Below are 20,389 nucleotides of genomic sequence, written 5' to 3'. Positions count from 1 at the left end.
TACTCTGTCTGCAAACCAGAATTTGTAAGATCCTGGTCGAATGAAACAGACGGAGGCCCAGCTAAAATAGTCAAAAAGGTTTATTCACGGGAACGTTCTAAAGTCAAGAATACAAATCAATTCATTTTATACTGACTTCTCACGCCCACACATTCACACAACCATATGCACACAACCATACGCACACAAATACACAAAACCATATGCACACACAAATAGACACACACAATGTCCTGCTACGCACACACTGTCTGTCTCACTACCCAGCCGACAGAGATTAGTGACCTTGTCCTTGAGACGTACTCCCCGTTCTCTCCCAAATCTCTAGTCAGGTCAGCAACAAGCTCAGACAGTCTGTGTTTAAAATACCATAAAGACATATTTTACCCTAATTTTGACTAGGACTACACATTTATTGATTATGATTTTATGCATTCTAATCAATTCCATACAATTATATGTTTCAGCGCGGAATATTCTAATAATTCATTTAACAGATAATTCTCAACTAACACCTTCCAACTCCCCACCCATTAATGCTATAGCCTATTTTACATTCAGCAAGCAACAACAAGTATCTTTCCTCCAATAGGCTATTAGGCTTAGGAAAATAATTCAAAATAGGTGTCTAACAAGCTTTTGTAGTCTGGCTTTTCCTGGGACTCCACAAGATTTAAAAGGAATATCTTTGGCAACGGAGAGGCCAGTAGCCAATTGAGCAACCGAACAATGAAGACAGGCTACATCTCGAGCCTAAGGCCTAAATTAGAAGCGTATGCATATTAGCCCATGATTCATAAACTCAATGTTAGACTTAATACTGCAGGGGTTTTAGACTGAGTTTCTATAAGGCACTTTGTGACATCTGCTGACATAATAAGGGCTTTATAAATACATGTGATTGAGTGATTATATCCAGTCAATTTACACAGTGAATGAAAAGAAAGTTTATAAAATAATGACATTATAGATAGCCTAGCTGATTGCGCTTCCTTCCTGCCTGGGTACACAGATGGAGAAGCTACCCTATTGTTTAAGTTTTTTAGGGACAAGATATGTTTCCTACCTAGGCTACAACTGTCACGAATCCTGCTTCCTGTGTTTCTGTCCTGGAGTGTGTTTCCGGTGTCCTGGAACGCACCCTGTCTGGTTACCGGGCGAATTAGCTTGTTGGGAGATCGATGTTCACCCGCACCTGTATCCCATCAGTAATCTGCACACCTGTCCTGATCATCACCTCTCCCCTTCAAAAGCTCTGACCTGACATCCATTCCCTGCCGGATCGTTAGCCATGAACAGTATGTTGTGCCATAGTATCAGCCTCAAGTTGGATAGAATTTGTTTTGTTGTTTTTTACGTATTGCTTGCCTTAAACTTACCTCCGTTTGTTCTGTCTTCAGTTACTCACCCGGATCATTTACCCCATTCCCACCTGGTCTTCGGAGGATTCCGCTACCCCATTGGATCCACCTATTTACTCCCATCAACTCACCACCGCTGCCCGCTACGCCACCTGGATATATCTACCCATTCACATTCACTTGTAAATAAATACTCCCCTTCTTCCTACTCTCCTTGTCCTGGTCTGCTTCTGGGTTCGATTTTGAAAGAACGTGACAACAACACAATGTAATAAAGAATGTTATTGTTTTCAGGTGAGTACAAAACTCTAGTCTAGGCTGTAAACTGCAGTGAATGTGTGAGGGGCTATTCGAATGAGCCAGTTTACAAGAATTGTGTATTCGCTTGATGAAAATAATACATTCCTCATTGCACTGTGTTGTAGCCCAGGTTTAATCATTTTATTTTCTGAAAAAGTAAGCCTAGGCCTTATCAATAGTGAATCTTTGAGTGTAGCCTGCAGGAACACCTACATATTTGTAATTTCATAATCTGTTAACTTGTCACGTTCTGACCTTCTGTTATTTTATCTTTGTTATTATGGTCAGGGCGTGAGTTGGGTGGGCAGTCTGTTGGTTTTTCTATGTTGGTTTTTGAGTTCGGCCTAGTATGGTTCTCAATCAGAGGCAGCTGTCAATTGTTGTCCCTGATTGAGAATCATACTTAGGTAGCCTGGGTTTCACTTTTGGGTTGTGGGTGTTTGTCTTCCGTGTTAGTGTTAGTGCCACATGGGACTGTTTAGTTAATTTCACGTTTATTGTTTTGTCTTTCGTAGTGTTCAGTTTATGTATTAAAATAAACATCATGGACACTTACCATGCTGCAAATTGGTCCTCCGATCCTTCTCGCTACTCCTCAGAAGAAGAGGAGGACGAGGTTCGTTACATAACTGTTATTTTTCTTGGACTTTGACAGGTAAATGTTTAGCCTATAGTCCTAATATTTATCTAATGAATGGCCTAATATCTCCATCATATTTAGTTTCTTACTTTGGCTACACATCACTAGCCACTCTCTTCCAACTGTTCCCCTGCCCAACGGGCTATAGGCTATGTAAGCCTTTCCGCAATAGGCATTCCCCTTCTCGTGAAATCCCAGGAAAAGCTATAGGCTGCAAAAATGACTGAACATTTATTTTCATGTTTTACTAATGCTATGCCTAATAGCGTATTTGGGGAAAGAAGCAGGCTTGCTCTTGCAAATTGCTGATTGTGGCCTGCAGCATAGAAAATGCTTGGAGAAAGTTAAGGAGAGAGTGCATTGGTGTGATCACTTTTGTCCGGTTATGATGACATTGTTGCACTGATGCACTGCAAATATTCTGAACAAAAATATAAACACAACATTTGAAGTTTTGGTCCTGAAATAAAAGATCTGAGAAATGGAGCATTTCTCCATTGCCAAGATAATCCATCCACCTGACAGGTAGCATATCAAGAAGCTGATTAAACAGCATGATCATTATACAGGTGCACCTTGTGCTGGGGCCAATTAAAGGCCTCTCTAAAACGTGCCGTTTTGTCACACAACACAATGCCACAGATGTCTAAATTTGAGGAAGCCTGCAATTGGCATGCTGACTGCAGGAATGTCCGCCAGAGCTGTTGGCAGCTAATTTCATGTTGATTTCTCTACCATAAGCTAACATTGTTTTAGGAAAATTGGCAGTACATCCAACCGGCCTCACAACCGCAGACCACGAGTGACCACGCCAGCCCAGGACCTTCACATGCAGCTTCTTCATATGTGGGATCGTCGAAGACCAGCCACCGCAGACAGCTGATGAAACTGGATTTGCACAACCGAAGAATTTCTGCACAAACTGTTAGAAACCGTCTCAGGGAAGCTCATCTGTGTGCTCAATGTTCGCACCAGGGTCTTGACCTGACTTCAGTTCGGCATTGTAGCCGACTTCAGTGGGCAAATGCTCACTTTCGAGCGCCTCTGGCACATTGGAGAAGTGTGCTCTTCATGAATGAATCCTGGTTTCAACTGTACAGATGGCAGACAGTGTGTATAGTGTCGTGTGGGAGAGCGGTTTGCTCAATGTTGTAAACGGAGTGCCCCATGGTGGCGGTGGGGTTATGGTAATGGCAAACATAAGCTACGGACAACAAACACAATTGCATGTTATCGATGGAAATTTGAATGCGCAGAGATACCGTGATGAGATCCTGAGGCCTAATTAATTTATTTCAATTGATTGATTTCCTTATATGAACTATAACTCAGTAGTTGTGGTTGTATGCTAGTATTAGTGTGAGAGATTATACGTTTTTTGGTGGGGGGCTCACCAAGTGTAATTTATGTGTAAATTGAAGGGCACCAATAAGCTACAAATATTTGCTGAAGAAAAGGTCTGACAAATATTGAAGTATGGACATCCAGCGGAGACTGTAATTGCATACGCAAACAGACGTATATGTGTTTCACCACGTAAGGTCTTCTGTCCAGAACAGTTGCAACACATCTGAGTCACTGCTTCCTGGCACTCCCTGCTGGCAGCCACTCCACCTGTGTATCTAGAGGTGGGTAGGGCTTTTGAACCAGTACCTTGTCAATGGTGATAGAACCCAAAGTACGAACTGATGAACGAACATTCCACAATTCATCAAACACTTTTTTGAGGTTTCTAAATTCTTTATAGTTTCAAGTACATATAGGAAAAACTCTTAGAAAAACGAACATTTGAAGAATATTGTTACATCTTGGGAGATTAACAAAGCCTTGTATAGTGTTATTAATTCATTTGCCCAGAGCTAATTTAGGTAACCACATTAATATCTAAAGTGGGAATGAAAAGCTCCACTTGTATTTTTGTGCTTTTTTTCAGCTGTCCACATCATTACGTCACACCAAATGTACAGTATGTACTGTAGCTACTACACTTTGCTGAGTTATGGCTACATATTGTTTTGTCTGCTTGGTTACAAAAAAGACATAAGACATAATGCCCAAGTTTGTCTGGCTCTCAGTGACACGCAATGCACTCTGACAATCTCCTCCCAGAAAGACATCCCCACTCCCCCCACGGAGTTCTAACCACATACCTATGTGTTTAAACTGTAAAATGAAAAGCTCTGTGTGCAAAATATCGACACGTTGTGGAGAGAGGGAAACATTGCTGATCAGGGAAAATAAAGTGCTTTCATTTCTGTAAAACAGATACGTATAAAAATACCCTCAAATAAAGTTGACATTCTGTACTGTTGCCTCATATACAACATTTGATCTCACATCCAAAGTGCTGGAGTATAGAGCCAAATGAAACATTTTAGCTTCACTGCACTGCAAGTAAATACAAATATTAGTGTACATTATGTATATATTTTTGTTTTACAGCAGGATTGATTGAGTCTCTGTAAGACTGACAAAGCGATTCTCCTTTGCACTGCTCTTGTTCTGATATAACTCATGGCTGAATATATTTTTTTATCTATTTATTTTTATTTCACCTTTATTTAACCAGGTAGGCTAGTTGAGAACAAGTTCTCATTTGCAACTGCGACCTGGCGAAGATAAAGCATAGCAGTGTGAACAGACAACACAGAGTTACACATGGAGTAAACAATTAACAAGTCAATAACACAGTAGAAAAAAAACTGAGTCTATATACATTGTGTGCAAAAGGCATTAGGAGGTAGGCGAAAAATTACAATTTTGCAGATTAACACTGGAGTGATAAATGATCAGATGTGGCCTACTGACCTACATATTAGGGAGGTCCCCCATCAAATGATTACTTTCAAATGATAATTCTATCACATCAATGACATCAAATGCAACTTTATTAAATGGACATGTATTCATGAGTGCCGGGTTCCAGATCCTGTTCTTGGAAGTGCTGTAATGCTGACACATTTTGGCAGTGCAACAATTGCAATGACCGGCCTAAATATATAAACTGGTGAGTCTAAGGACTGGCAGTGAATGAAGTGGGAATGACCATTTATTGGCAATTTTTTCAAGTGATTAACAAACCAAGCGATGATTAAATTGCTACACCATTCAACTAAGAGGTTAGGGCATCAGTGCAGAGTCCAATTTCTCTGGTCTTATATGGCTAGATGGGCTGACATTTCTTCCTGTTGATTCAATTAACATTTGTATATAATTTCAAGATGAATTGAAAGCTGCAATACAGTACCTACAGCAAGACAGGCTTTATTAAAGGGGAAATTCAGGATATTACAGCTTGTTGTTAGATGGCTCCTCATCCTAATAGTAGCCCGTGGGCCAGGAGAAACTGTAATCCATTATCTTAACAGCCACTATAAATGTCAGCTAACTTTAGCCACTGCTAGAACTGATGGGGGCATGTATGCAATTGTCAAAATGTCACAGTCAAATAAACTGAAATAATCATCATATTTGGTTTGATGTCACTAAAAGGTGATTTGGCTCACATTGAGGCTCAAACCCAGGGCATCTGCCTTGCGGCCCTGACGATAACAGAGGGTCGTGCGTTTGGCCCAGTACATCACAGTACATCCAGGACCTCTACACCAGGCTGTGTCAGAGGAAGGCCCTAAAAATTGTCAAAGAACCCAGCCACCCCAGTCATAGACTGTTCTCTCTACTACCCATGGCAAGCGGTACCGGAGTGCCAAGTCTAGGACAAAAAGAAAAGCTAGATATTTGCTTGTGCAAGTGGGGACACTTCAGGCTGAGGAGTAAGTTTCACACATCCCCATGTGCCTCACACATGTCCCTTCCATTGATTGTTATCTAGTGGTGGCTAAAGTTAGCTGAAGTTTGTAGTGGCTGTCTAAAGAAAACCAAAGCATGGAATACATTTTCTCCTGGCCCATAGACTACTTTCAGGGCGAAGAACCATCTAACATCAAGTTTTAAAATCCTGAATTTCCGATGTGCAGGTTTGGCCAAGCCTAGGTTGCACTGTTGAGACTATTCCATTAGTAACATTATAACAGGCAAGTTAATCTAGTCACCTCAAGTATTTGACACATGTATTTGACCCAGTTCTATTTTTCTTGCTTCAACTATGACCCAACTAACTTTGATGTATGGTATATGTATAGTCCTGGATATCTGTACCGATGACCCAAAATTATTATTAAGTTCATTATTTGCCATAGGGATACACGGCATAGAGCTCTCTGGTTGTTGTGTCCAGGTGTGTATGGCCCTTCTAGTGTGTAGTCTCCATGGCACTGTGCGCTAATGACTAAAACCAATTATTTTGCGATATGTTATGGAGTAATTACATATTATTATTTTTGTGGGGTTAAACATGAATACGGGTATAATATACAAACTGATTTATTTGGTAACACTTTACTTTAAGGTAGGCTACACATACAGTATAAACCACTTGTTGTTAGTTTATATGTGTGTATATAAGTAGCTAAAATGCCTTCATTGTGTCTTATTAGCCACATATTAGGCTTTGTTTAAGTGTTTTCCTATTCACACATTATAAGTCATGTGTTAGCCATAATAAAGGCAATATTATTTAATAAAAAGCAAGTTACACAAGAAACATACTTTTTGTAGGCCTTCTCCCATTCCTCTCTTCCCTCATCAACTCATTCTACCCCTCTGACTTCAAGATGGACAGAGTTGCTCCCCTCCTCATGAAACCAACACTCAACTCATCTGACGTAAAAAAAATTATAGACCTGTATCCCTTCTTTCTTTTCGTTCCAAAACACACGAGTGTGATGTCTGATCAACTTTCTCGTTATCTCTCTCAGAACAATCTCCTTGACCCTAAACAGTCAGTCACTCAACCAAGACTGCTCTTCTCTGTCTCTATTTCACATTCTTAACATAAAGTGGTGATCCTAACGGACCTAAGACTGGGATTTTTTACTCTGATTAAATGTCAGGAATGGTGAAAATCTGAGTTTAAATGTATTTGGCTAAGGTGTATGTAAACTTCTGACTTCAACTGTATGTGGTTGTCCCACTGAGCTATCTTAAGATGAATGCAGTAACTGTAAGTCACTCTGGATAAGAGCGTCTGCTAAATAACAAAACTGTTATTAGCTACCTATGTACATGCTTACGAGTACCTCAAAATAACCTGCTATCATTTACTTTCAAGGATATGACTGTATGTTTAAATTACAAGATGGTATCAATATCCTTAATAATCTTGGCAAAGGTCTAGTTGGGGATACAGTTTAATTAGAATCTTCCTAACCCTTGTGTGAAATTCATGAATAGCTCAGTGACAATTGCATTTTCAAATCATGAATCAAGTGATGCTTTGCAACCGGAACACAGCTTTCAACAGTATATTCAGTTCATTCACAGTTTTAATGGGTGTATTTTGAATCCAAAAGGGGGGTTTCATGCCAAAACACACTCATTTTGAACCTCAGTTCTGGGTCGTTCCATTTGATTTCATTCACTTTTTGTCCGCACCCCTTTTGATTTGAACATAACTTTCCATAGATATTTGCACATGGTAGAAATGGTCAGAAAGTGGAGATAGAAGTGCTCAAAGTTGACCCATTTTGCATACCCCATCTTACCATGAGACATCCATGTCTTCAGCACTGGAAAAGGTAAACAGTTGAGTATGTTATAGTTTAAAACCTTGCAAACAGTGTTGTAAAACTATTTTAACTTAAATAGGAATGGCTGTTCTATTATCTATATTTCTATGATTTCAATGGATTTGTATGGAAGATTGACAAAACAATTTAAAACAACTGATGTTCCCATTCAAGTCAACATTCTCTGATGTGGGGACCTCCAACCATCTTTGTGCTACCATTTGAAAGTAGAAATGTTGATTTTATCTGTCAAAACATGACACCGTTGTCAGTCACAACATAAACACCTCAGATGTTCTAAAATACGCTCTAAGCTACAACATATGTGAAGATTGGAATACATGCATTTTTAAATAATTGATGTTTTAGGTAACAAATGTATTAAAATATATATATTTTTTAATTATTATTATAAAATAGTTTGACTACCCTGTTTCCAAGCTTTTAAATAATATCAAACTAAACCGTTTATCTTTTCAAGTGATGAAGACATGGATGTCTAATGGTAGGGTGGGGTATGAAAAATGGGTCAACTTTGAGCAAATTTATGTCCTAAATGTTTTGGCATTCAGGTCCAAAAAGTTACTTTCTGACTACTTCTAATATGTATAGAAAGTTTTGTTCAAATAAAAAGGGGTGTAGTCCAAAAGTGATTGAAATCCAAAGGAACGACCCTTCTACAAGAATATTGACCTAAGGACATGAGATGGTGGAGCTACATTCCACAGCACCACATAACCACATTGTGCATTGTAACAATACTAATAGCATTTTGTGATTATAAACAATTAATTAGTCATGTAACCAAGGGGTTCCTTCATATCAAGTCATGAGCAATATTGCCATTGTGTGTAAAAACTCTTTGTGACAGGAGAAACAATAAGACATTTCAGCCTCCGTGTAGGGACAATATATTGAATCAGTAATCACTCTTATCATAGGAACACACCTGGAGCGTGTTATGTTGGTCTGTTAAAAGAGTCATAAGAAGATAAACAAAACAAATTAACACAAACACTTTTTGACCTGTTTTGTTATTAATTCAGTCGATATATATTTGAATAAAAAAATAAAAAAATCTAGTAGTTAACTAATGCAATAATAATGGTTATGAACATTGTCTATGGACACTGTGTCTCCTGAATGATGGGTCAGGGCTATAATATCCTCCTGGGTTGTGGCTCAACTCAAGACTAGGTTGACATATACGGTTGGTTTATTTGGTTGGTCGTGATAAATATTTCAACTTGGTCAGAAGGTAAACAAATCTAGGAACCACTTGTTTATTACACCTTTTTCTGTGCAATGCGAAAATGGGGTTTAAACCTCTCATATTGGTATTAGAGGGCTATGAAATGCTTGGAACGGAGCCAACCCTTCTGCCACACCTTCACGTCCAGAAGAACCAAGGACCTTCCCTTCACTCAGGTGGTATAAAGCCAAGAACCAACAAGTACCTTTCTCATACCACCTGTGTTCACTACCCAGAGGATGACCATGGGGACAACACAGACACCGACATGGGTGTCAATATGGATGGCTCTGGCGATTGGTTTAACTGCCTCTCAATGTGGTAGGTAGAATCCATGATTTTGTTTTACATGAAACCTTGTATTTTAGTGTTGACAGGGCTAAACTGTATGTTACTGCATGTCATAGCACTCTCACAATAGCTCCAATGTTTATCTCATTGGACAGCCTAACAATGAGGGAATACGCTCAGTCCTGCCTTTATGTGCCCTTTAGCATGAGTTATGATTAATAAACAGGTAAATGTAGGATTGGCAAGAGAACTACATAACAGAGCCTGAAATACACAGGATTCCACAATGATTTACATTAAAACGTCATGTAACTTATTAACATACACTTTGATTTCAGAGGATACATCAAAGGCCACAGTTAACATCATCCCCTCAATGTCAAGGATGCCTGAGATTGCAGGTAAGCTTCATAATACATGTGCTATACAGATGTGTGAGCCCTGAGGATGGTGACAATGATTAACACTGCAGCCTTACATATCCACAGACAATGGTGAAAGGACAATAACCATGATGGAGACAGTCATAGCAAGTTGTGCAACACGTTTTGTGGATTAGCTGTTTTTGAGAAGCATAAAGTAGGCTAAATTATTCAGTTCATAAACATGATAGAGATTGGATGTACTTTGAAAAGTCTTTGTTTTTTAGTTGATTAAATATTGAATTTGGTGTTTACTACTGTAGCCCATAGAACGCTTTGAATAACACATTCATTCATGCCAAAAAAGTGTCTGGAGGTATAAGAAAGTTCAGGAAATATTTGTGTTTTTTTATACATATTTAACCATATAATAACCATATTGATATTTATTTTATTTATATATATATATATATATATATATATATACAGTATATTTGCTCCTTTGCACCCCAGTATCTCTACTTGCACATTCATCTTCTGCACATCTATCACTCCAGTGTTTATTTGCGAAATTGTAATTATTTCACCACTATGGCCTATTTATTATTGCCTTACCTCCCTAATCTTACTTCATTTGCACACACTGTTTATAGACTTTTCTATTGTGTAATTGACTGTATGTCTGTTTATTCCAAGTGTAACTCTGTGTTGTTTGTGTCAGACTGCTTTGCTTTATCTTGGCCAGGTCGCAGTTGTAAATGAGAACTTGTTCTCAACTGGGCAACCTGGTTAAATAAATGTAAAATAAAAGACATAACCCATTTTTTTTTTGTTGGCACAAAAAGCTTCCATTCAGTGACACATGTGGGGGTTGTAGACCAAACGTTTCGGATGCTACAGACAGAGGTTGGCACATCGGTGGTACCGGCATCAGACGACTCGTGTGAAACCATAGAATGGTCATATTAGTTAGTAGGCCAAATCGTTCGGACTCTACAGACGTTACAGACACAACCCACATACCAAGCACCACAACAACCTCAACAGTTCCTCACACCGCTACTCCCAAACCAACTACTATAACCTCAACATCTACAGCTCCACCTACAACAAGTCCAAAAGCTCAGACTCCGACCTCTACTCCTACAGCAACCTCAACACTAGGAACACCTACCGCCTGCGTTGGTGGTGAAACGTGTGTGTGGTCAGACTGGATCAACCTTGGTCAGCCAACCTCTGGCTCTGAAGGTGGAGATAATGAATCCATTAAGAACATCATTGCTAGTGGTTATCACATTTGCTCAGCTCCAGAGGCAGTTGAATGTAGAGCAAAACAATAGCCTGGACTTCAGATCTCTCAGCTTGCAATCCATCCGTTGGACTGATTTGTAAAAACAATGAGCAAGGTCTTCAGCAAAAGTGCTTCGATTACGAGATACGAGTGAAATGTTGTCAATGTGGTACCACAACACACATCCCAACCACTACAGATTTGGCTCCCACCACAATAATAACAACAACAACTCAGCCACCTATCACTAGTTTTATTCCTACAACTTAATTTCCTGTAATATCTGGTGGAACAAGAAAACTAATGATTCCATCCACTGAACACGTTCATTGTTTTTCTTGCCATTTCAATCATAGTGATTTCCCCATTGGTAAGTTTTTATTTTCCAACTTTCCAAGTTTGAAACTTTTTGTATATTACCATTAATTCAGCCATTGGTTATGTTCAATTTGTATGGAATTATACAAGTTCAATTGAAAAACTTGTAATACTCTTTGAAATACTTTCAGGCTCAATTGTTTGCAATGTCTCTGACGATGATGGATGGTGCTACATTGGTCTCTGCTACAAGACTTGACAATTAGATGTCCATTCTATCAGTTGTCATACTACAACAACCATTACACAGTTTCCAACAAAAATAACAACAATACCACATACAACAGAAAGACCAACCACCACCCCAAAATATCCAATTGAGATAAACTGTCACCATGAACATCCTCCTAGACAGGTATTTGCTCTTCTATAGATAATAACTTTTGTGGAAACATTCCATAGGAATTATTATTTACAAAAGGCTGATTAATAAAAACACATAATGAATGGTATGATTTTATAGACATTTCCTGCAAGCCTAATATTTGTCTGTGTTTGTAGAACGGTGAAAGCTGGAAACTTAACCAGTGCACCAACGGAACATGCGCCAACGGGAAAGTTATTTATGAGCATGTACATTGTGAGACTCCGAAGCCAATAGCATGTGAAAATAACTATCCTCCGATCAAAGTGTATGACGAATCTGGATGCTGTTTCCACTATGAGTGTCAATGTAAGTTCACAACAAATTTCAATACATGTTAATTCTTTGTGTCACAAAATCCACTTTTTCTATTGATTTTAGTTCAAAATCTGAAAAATAATCCTTACTCTTGACTGGTTTAGAGTGATCTAATACTGTAGTTACCAGCCGTAAATGTATATAAAAAAGAAATATTTGAAACATTTCAGCACAGCACTATTAAATAATTCCACATCTGTGTCTTTTTAAATGCTAATTGTTCTCTTCTTACAAAGGTATCTGCTATGGTTGGGGAGACCCTCACTATGTCACCTTTGATGGAACATACTATGGCTTCCAAGGAAATTGTTCTTACGTCTTGGTCAAAGAAATCCTGCCAAAGTACAACTTCAGTGTTGTAATCGACAATTACTATTGTGATGCCCCAGATGGACTTTCCTGTCCTCAGTCTCTGACCATTTATTACCAATCTTACAAGATATTCATGACCAAGAAGGACGTTGATGGAGTTTTCACAAGTCTGGTAATTAAAATATCTCAGATACTGTATGTTCAAGACATTTTCCTTCGTTTTTCATTTAAGAAGGATTCGCTTTTTTGATTACCTTAGCTTCCTCTATGTATTAGATATTGGAGACAGTTCTAGAATACTAATAGGTATACAAATATTGAATTATTGTAACCATTTTGTCCATCTCTTAATATTTTTGTCTTAGATTTATGTAAACCAACAACGCATCATCCCGGCATATGAGACCAAGGACTTCCGCATCACAGACAACAGAATTGAGACCCTTTTAGTCATACCAGCAATTAATGCCAAGGTGTCTTTCACTGGTCTTATGTTTAGCATATACCTGCCCTGGGACAAGTTCAGTGGCAACTCTGAGGGACAGTGTGGTGAGTACAGGTGTTTTATGGTCACTCTGTTGCCATGATTACCCCATGATGTCTCATTGTCTAACGATGGTTTTCAATCTTATTCAGGTACATGTGACAACAACCGGACAGATGACTGCCGCTTGCCAAATGGAACTATCGATTCATCTTGTCCAGACATGGCACACCAATGGCATGTTGCTGACCACAATAACAGTCAGTGCACACCACCACCACCAGAACCGACACCACCACCAGGCTGCGATCCACCCATTTGTCATCTCATTCAAAGCAAGTAAGTAGCAATTAGTATACACAATACATCTCCTCTGTAGTATCGATAACCTCTCAATCAGAATAATCTCAGTGCGAACAATAACTTGACATACTAAAACACGGCAATCATTTGACAAAGCCTGATGACAAAACAAAGTGAATTATCATATTTAAGTATCTACTCTAACTGAAGCGTGACATCTTTTCTAGGGTCTTTGAGAGTTGCCATAAGATAATCCCCTATGAGCCATTCCTTGTGGCATGTATCTTTGATGTGTGCCATATGGATGATATTACTATTGGCTGCACCAGCTTGCAGACCTATTTATTTTTATTTTTATTTCACCTTTATTTAACCAGGTAGGCTAGTTGAGAACAAGTTCTCATTTGCAACTGCGACCTGGCCAAGATAAAGCATAGCAGTGTGAACAGACAACACAGAGTTACACATGGAGTAAACAATTAAAAAGTCAATAACATAGTAGAAAAAAATGGGCAGTCTATATACAATGTGTGCAAAAGGCATGAGGAGGTAGGCGAATAATACAATTTTGCAGATTAACACTGGAGTGATAAATAATCAGATGGTCATGTACAGGTAGAGATATTGGTGTGCAAAAGAGCAGAAAAGTAAATAAATTAAAAACAGTATAAAAACAGTATGGGAATGAGGTAGGTGAAAATGGGTGGGCTATTTACCAATAGACTATGTACAGCTGCAGTGATCGGTTAGCTGCTCGGATAGCTGATGTTTGAAGTTGGTGAGGGAGATAAAAGTCTCCAACTTCAGCGATTTTTGCAGTTCGTTCCAGTCACAGGCAGCAGAGTACTGGAACGAAAGGCCAAATGAGGTGTTGGCTTTAGGGATGATCAGTGAGATACACCTGCTGGAGCGCGTGCTACGGATGGGTGTTGCCATCGTGACCAGTGAACTGAGATAAGGCGGAGCTTTACCTAGCATGGACTTGTAGATGACCTGGAGCCAGTGGGTCTGGCGATGAATATGTAGCGAGGGCCAGCCGACTAGAGCATACAAGTCGCAGTGGTGGGTGGTATAAGGTGCTTTGGTGACAAAACGGATGGCACTGTGATAGACTGCATCCAGTTTGCTGAGTAGAGTGTTGGAAGCCATTTTGTAGATGACATCGCCGAAGTCGAGGATCGGTAGGATAGTCAGTTTTACTAGGGTAAGCTTGGCGGCGTGAGTGAAGGAGGCTTTGTTGCGGAATAGAAAGCCGACTCTTGATTTGATTTTCGATTGGAGATGTTTGATGTGAGTCTGGAAGGAGAGTTTGCAGTCTAGCCAGACACCTAGGTACTTATAGATGTCCACATATTCAAGGTCGGAACCATCCAGGGTGGTGATGCTAGTCGGGCATGCGGGTGCAGGTAGCGATCGGTTGAAAAGCATGCATTTGGTTTTACTCGCGTTTAAGAGCAGTTGGAGGCCACGGAAGGAGTGCTGTATGACATTGAAGCTCGTTTGGAGGTTAGATAGCACATTGTCCAATGACGGGCCGAAAGTATATAGAATGGTGTCGTCTGCGTAGAGGTGGATCAGGGAATCGCCCGCAGCAAGAGCAACATCATTGATATATACAGAGAAAAGAGTCGGCCCGAGAATTGAACCCTGTGGCACCCCCATAGAGACTGCCAGAGGACCGGACAGCATGCCCTCCGATTTGACACACTGAACTCTGTCTGCAAAGTAATTGGTGAACCAGGCAAGGCAGTCATCTGAAAAACCGAGGCTATTGAGTCTGCCGATAAGAATATGGTGATTGACAGAGTCGAAAGCCTTGGCGAGGTCGATGAAGACGGCTGCACAGTACTGTCTTTTATCGATGGCGGTTATGATATCGTTTAGTACCTTGAGTGTGGCTGAGGTGCACCCGTGACCGGCTCGGAAACCAGATTGCACAGCGGAGAAGGTACGGTGGGATTCGAGATGGTCAGTGACCTGTTTGTTGACTTGGCTTTCGAAGACCTTAGATAGGCAGGGCAGGATGGATATAGGTCTATAGCAGTTTGGGTCCAGGGTGTCTCCCCCTTTGAAGAGGGGGATGACTGCGGCAGATTTCCAATCCTTGGGGATCTCAGACGATTTGAAAGAGAGGTTGAACAGGCTGGTAATAGGGGTTGCGACAATGGCGGCAGATAGTTTCAGAAATAGAGGGTCCAGATTGTCAAGCCCAGCTGATTTGTACGGGTCCAGGTTTTGCAGCTCTTTCAGAACATCTGCTATCTGGATTTGGGTAAAGGAGAACCTGGAGAGGCTTGGGCGAGGAGCTGCGGGGGGGGCGGAGCTGTTGGCCGAGGTTGGAGTAGCCAGGCGGAAGGCATGGCCAGCCGTTGAGAAGTGCTTATTGAAGTTTTCGATAATCATGGATTTATCGGTGGAGACCGTGTTACCTAGCCTCAGTGCAGTGGGCAGCTGGGAGGAGGTGCTCTTGTTCTCCATGGACTTCACAGTGTCCCAGAACTTTTTGGAGTTGGAGCTACAGGATGCAAACTTCTGCCTGAAGAAGCTGGTCTTAGCTTTCCTGACTGACTGCGTGTATTGGTTCCTGACTTCCCTGAACAGTTGCATATCACGGGGCTATTCGATGCTATTGCAGTCCGCCACAGGATGTTTTTGTGCTGGTCGAGGGCAGTCAGGTCTGGAGTGAACCAAGGGCTGTATCTGTTCTTGGTTCTGCATTTTTGAACGGAGCATGCTTATCTAAAATGGTGAGGAAGTTACTTTTAAAGAATGACCAGGCATCCTCAACTGACGGGATGAGGTCAATGTCCTTCCAGGATACCCGGGCCAGGTCGATTAGAAAGGCCTGCTCACAGAAGTGTTTTAGGGAGCGTTTGACAGTGATGAGGGTGGTCGTTTGACTGCGGCTCCGTGGCGGATACAGGCAATGAGGCAGTGATCGCTGAGATCCTGGTTGAAGACAGCGGAGGTGTATTTGGAGGGCCAGTTGGTCAGGATGACGTCTATGAGGGTGCCCTTGTTTACAGAGTTAGGGTTGTACCTGGTGGGTTCCTTGATGATTTGAGTGAGATTGAGGGCATCTAGCTTACATTGTAGGACTGCCGGGGTGTTAAGCATATCCCAGTTTAGGTCACCTAACAGAACAAACTCTGAAGCTAGATGGGGGGCGATCAATTCACAAATGGTGTCCAGGGCACAGCTGGGCGCTGAGGGTGGTCGGTAGCAGGCGGCAACAGTGAGAGACTTATTTCTGGAGAAAGTCATTTTCAAAATTAGTAGTTCGAACTGTTTGGGTATGGACCTGGAAAGTATGACATTACTTTGCAGGCTATCTCTGCAGTAGACTGCAACTCCGCCCCCTTTGGCAGTTCTATCTTGACGGAAGATGTTATAGTTGGGTATGGAAATCTCTGAATTTTTGGTGGCCTTCCTGAGCCAGGATTCAGACACGGCAAGGACATCAGGGTTAGCAGAGTGTGCTAAAGCAGTGAGTAAAACAAACTTAGGGAGGAGGCTTCTGATGTTGACATGCATAAAACCAAGGCTTTTTTGATCACAGAAGTCAACAAATGAGGGTACCTGGGGACATGCAGGGCCTGGGTTTACCTCCACATCACCCGCGGAACAGAGAATGAGTAGTATGAGGGTGCGGCTAAAGGCTATCAAAACTGGTCGCCTAGAGCGTTGGGGGCAGAGGATAAGAGGAGCAGGTTTCTGGGCATGGTAGAATATATTCAGGGCATAATGCGCAGACAGGGGTATGGTGGGGTGCAGGTACAGCGGAGGTAAGCCCAGGCACTGGGTGATGATGAGAGAGGTTGTATCTCTGGACATGCTGGTTGTAATGGGTGAGGTCACCGCATGTGTGGGAGGTGGGACAAAGGAGGTAACAGGGGTATGCAGAGTGGATCTAGGGGCTCCATTGTGAACTAAAACAATGATAACTAACCTGAACAACAGTATACAAGGCATATTGACATCTGAGAGAGACATACAGCGAGGCATACAGTAATCACAGGTGTTGAATTTGGAAAGCTAGCTAAAAACAGTAGGCGAGGCTAATCAGCTAGCACAACAAACAGCAGGTAAAATGGCGTTGACTAGGCAACGGGGCCGACAGGTAAAACAAACAAGCAGAATGGAGTACCGTGATTAATGGACAGTCCAGCGTCGTCAGCTATGTAGCCAAGAGATCAGTGTCCAGGGGGCAGCGGTGGATGGGCAGGGAAGCTGGGCTGGCGAGTGTTATCCAGGTTTTTAAAAAACTAACAATGACTAAATAGCTTGTAGCTAGTTAGCTGGTTAGCGTCTGGAGGTTCTTGAGTGTGTCATAAAAATAAAATTAAAAGTAATAGCGATTCCGTATCACATTGGGTGAGGCAGGTTTCCGGAAGGTATAAACAAATTAAAAATCAAAAAGAGATAGAAAGTAAATGGGTTCAGAGAGTAATTGGGACGCGGTGGTTCAGACGGTTAGCAGGCCTGTGCTAACAAGCTAACAGTTCGTAGGCCCGGGCTAGACAAGGTAGCAGTTAGCGGACCGGAGCTTGACAAGCTAGCCGTTAGCAGGCCGAATTAGCAAGCAGGGAGATAGCGAGGGCTAGAGAGTTAACCTTTGGGGGACGTCGCGATGGGGTGAGTCTGTTTATTCCTCTTCATGCGGTGACATCGACAGACCGGTCGTGGGCCCGGGTAATTGTAGCTCAGGAGTATGCTACAGGTGCTCTGGTACGCTAGGTGAGCTGGAGACACAGCGATTCAGAAAGCTCGCGGTCCTTGGCCAGCAGATGGATCTTTGGCGATGTCGCAACGGAAAAGCCTGTTGAAACCACCTCGGACGATTATGTCGGCTGATGCATGTGCACATGCAGGAGTCTGTATTGAGTGGAGAAATTATACAAATGGGCAATGTGGTAAGTAGGTCACTCCTCAAGACTATAAAGCTCAGACAACCTCTCCATGATGTAGCTTATTGGTAATTAACCTTTTTATCTCACCTGCTACAGACTTCACATGCGAGAAACCCAAGGTTTATAATGCCTGCGGTCCACAAGTTGAACCAACCTGTAATGCCTGGTATGTATAATGCTGTTGTTGTTCAGTGGATGGGTATAACGACTAGGAAAAGTCTCTCAGCTATTGAAACTTTTTTTTGAATATCTCTGCAGATACAATTTCAAATTCATCCAGACTCAAAATGAGTTCAGCGTCATGGGAGATATACAATTGGAGGGATGCTATTGCCCTCCTGGTACCACTTTGATGAGTTCCAGCTCAAACTACTGTATCCCCAGCTGTGGTAAGAATGGTCAAATAACAGCATTGTATATTGAGGGTGTGGGGACTTACAGTATTGTGCTGTGATAGTAGCTACATCCTGCCGGCCTTCACTTTGGGAAGCACAAAGTGTTAATTGTTAGTTGCTACTGTAGTTGTCTTTTGAAAGCTGGTTTAGCTTTTTGTAAAAATAAAAAAATAAAAATAAACGTTTTACCACAGCATTTTTCACAGATACGTCAGTGGTGTGGGTTTTGGTTTATATTGATTTATATAGATTTTATCAAGTGCTTCCGGTACATACAGTACATTATCAAAACTAAGTAGTGGAATGTACTTCAATGACTTCGTTTTTGAATGTATTTTTCTCTCTTTGGTTCATCAGATATTTGCCCTTTGCCAAATGGAGAATGAAAACAGGTAACATTGATAGAATTTCTCTCACAGGTTTTAGCAGGGAAGAGAAACTATTAGTTAATGACATACTCATATTGTGGGTAGTCACATCATGTGGGTAGTTCACTTTTGACAATCATGTATAATAAGGTATGCAATAGTAAAAATAATTATAATATTAATTTATTACATTTCTATAGCGCTTTTCTTAGAACCTCAAAGTGCTTCAGTAATTTATGATTCCACACACTGAATGATTGAACTTTGTACTGGTAGTGTCCATACAAACCTTGATGTGCTTAAAATATTCCTCATTGCAGGCTAATGAGACCTGGGTGAGCAACTGCCAGGATTGTGTATGTGACCCATACAGTCTGGAAATCCAGTGCCAGCCGGTGGCATGCCAACATCAGCCTCCTCTCACCTGTGATCAGGAGGGCCAAGTTAAGGTCCTAGAAACCGTTGACTGTTGTCAAAAGGACAAATGCGGTGAGTGACTTCTTTGGATAATATGCTCTTTATGGGGGCTTTGGAACAACTCTGTAAAAACATTTATATTTTTGGTGACTACCTAACATATCCAACCAATGTGGCCACTTTTTTAAACAATAGTTGTTTCTTTCCAAACAGAGTGTGATGTCACACGATGCTCTACTTCCAAGATAACTTGTCCAGTCGGATTCGAGACAGAGGCAACTATGGGAGTCTGCTGCCCAACGTATCAATGCAGTGAGTATGAGTTTGCATGTTCTTGAGTGTGCATGTATGTGTAATGTGTGTGTGTGCATGTATGTGTAATGTGTGTGTGTGCATGTATGTGTAATGTGTGTGTGCATATCCTAGAAATCCCAACATGTTAGTTGCAGTATTGAATGATTATCCATGTTCTTTGCCCCACAGTGCCAAAGGATGTCTGTGTGTTTAACAACACTGAATACAGGTGAGAATGCATTCTATGCGATGCTCATTTTTGCCAGTACCACCACTTCTACACTATCACCAATTTTGAACTTAACTTATGATAAGAGGACAATGTTATTTTACTTGCATAAATTAATAAAAAATGAAGTCAAACTAAAACAATTTAAACCCTACATTAAACAATTATAGGCATTTATCTAGGTGCCAACAATATTTTTTTTGCAATCCTTTTATGAGGTTATACATGTATTAGATTAGATATTAAACAACAAAAAAAATCAATTTATACATTTTCCATTGAAATATTGCATTTTCTCATTCCAGCCTGGTGCCCATGTTCCTGGGGACAAGTGTAAGAATTGTGTGTGTGGTGACAGGGTGGATGCCCAAAGCCATCTACATATCATTGAGTGTCAACCTACTGAATGTGACACTCACTGCCAGCAGGTATGTGATCTCTATTGACACATCTACACACTTTAGCCTCATACGTAATTTAACCAACTTAGTCT

At 40.9% G+C, this 20,389-nt stretch overlaps 1 protein-coding gene and 1 long non-coding RNA gene across 2 annotated transcripts; both read left to right on the top strand.

Moving 5' to 3' along the window:
• The first annotated feature begins 9,241 nt into the window (after nucleotides 1-9,241).
• On the top strand, nucleotides 9,242-13,664 carry LOC115112555 (mucin-5AC-like). Its single transcript, XM_065011165.1, has 8 exons — nucleotides 9,242-9,498; nucleotides 10,833-11,014; nucleotides 11,481-11,494; nucleotides 12,004-12,175; nucleotides 12,421-12,668; nucleotides 12,862-13,045; nucleotides 13,133-13,319; nucleotides 13,511-13,664. Exons 1-8 carry the CDS (start codon nucleotides 9,242-9,244, stop codon nucleotides 13,662-13,664), a joined length of 1,398 nt encoding a protein of 465 aa, XP_064867237.1.
• A 4,468-nt stretch (nucleotides 13,665-18,132) lies between these two features.
• LOC135559560 (uncharacterized) lies at nucleotides 18,133-18,360 on the top strand. Its single transcript, XR_010461584.1, has 2 exons — nucleotides 18,133-18,196; nucleotides 18,290-18,360. It is a non-coding gene; the product is annotated as an uncharacterized LOC135559560 (long non-coding RNA).
• The last annotated feature ends 2,029 nt before the right edge of the window (nucleotides 18,361-20,389 follow it).

Source organism: Oncorhynchus nerka, linkage group LG27, assembly GCF_034236695.1.
Source record: "Oncorhynchus nerka isolate Pitt River linkage group LG27, Oner_Uvic_2.0, whole genome shotgun sequence".
Lineage (NCBI taxonomy): Eukaryota > Metazoa > Chordata > Actinopteri > Salmoniformes > Salmonidae > Oncorhynchus > Oncorhynchus nerka.
Note: the sequence above shows the minus strand (reverse complement) of the source record. Positions and strands in the feature narration are given on the sequence as shown.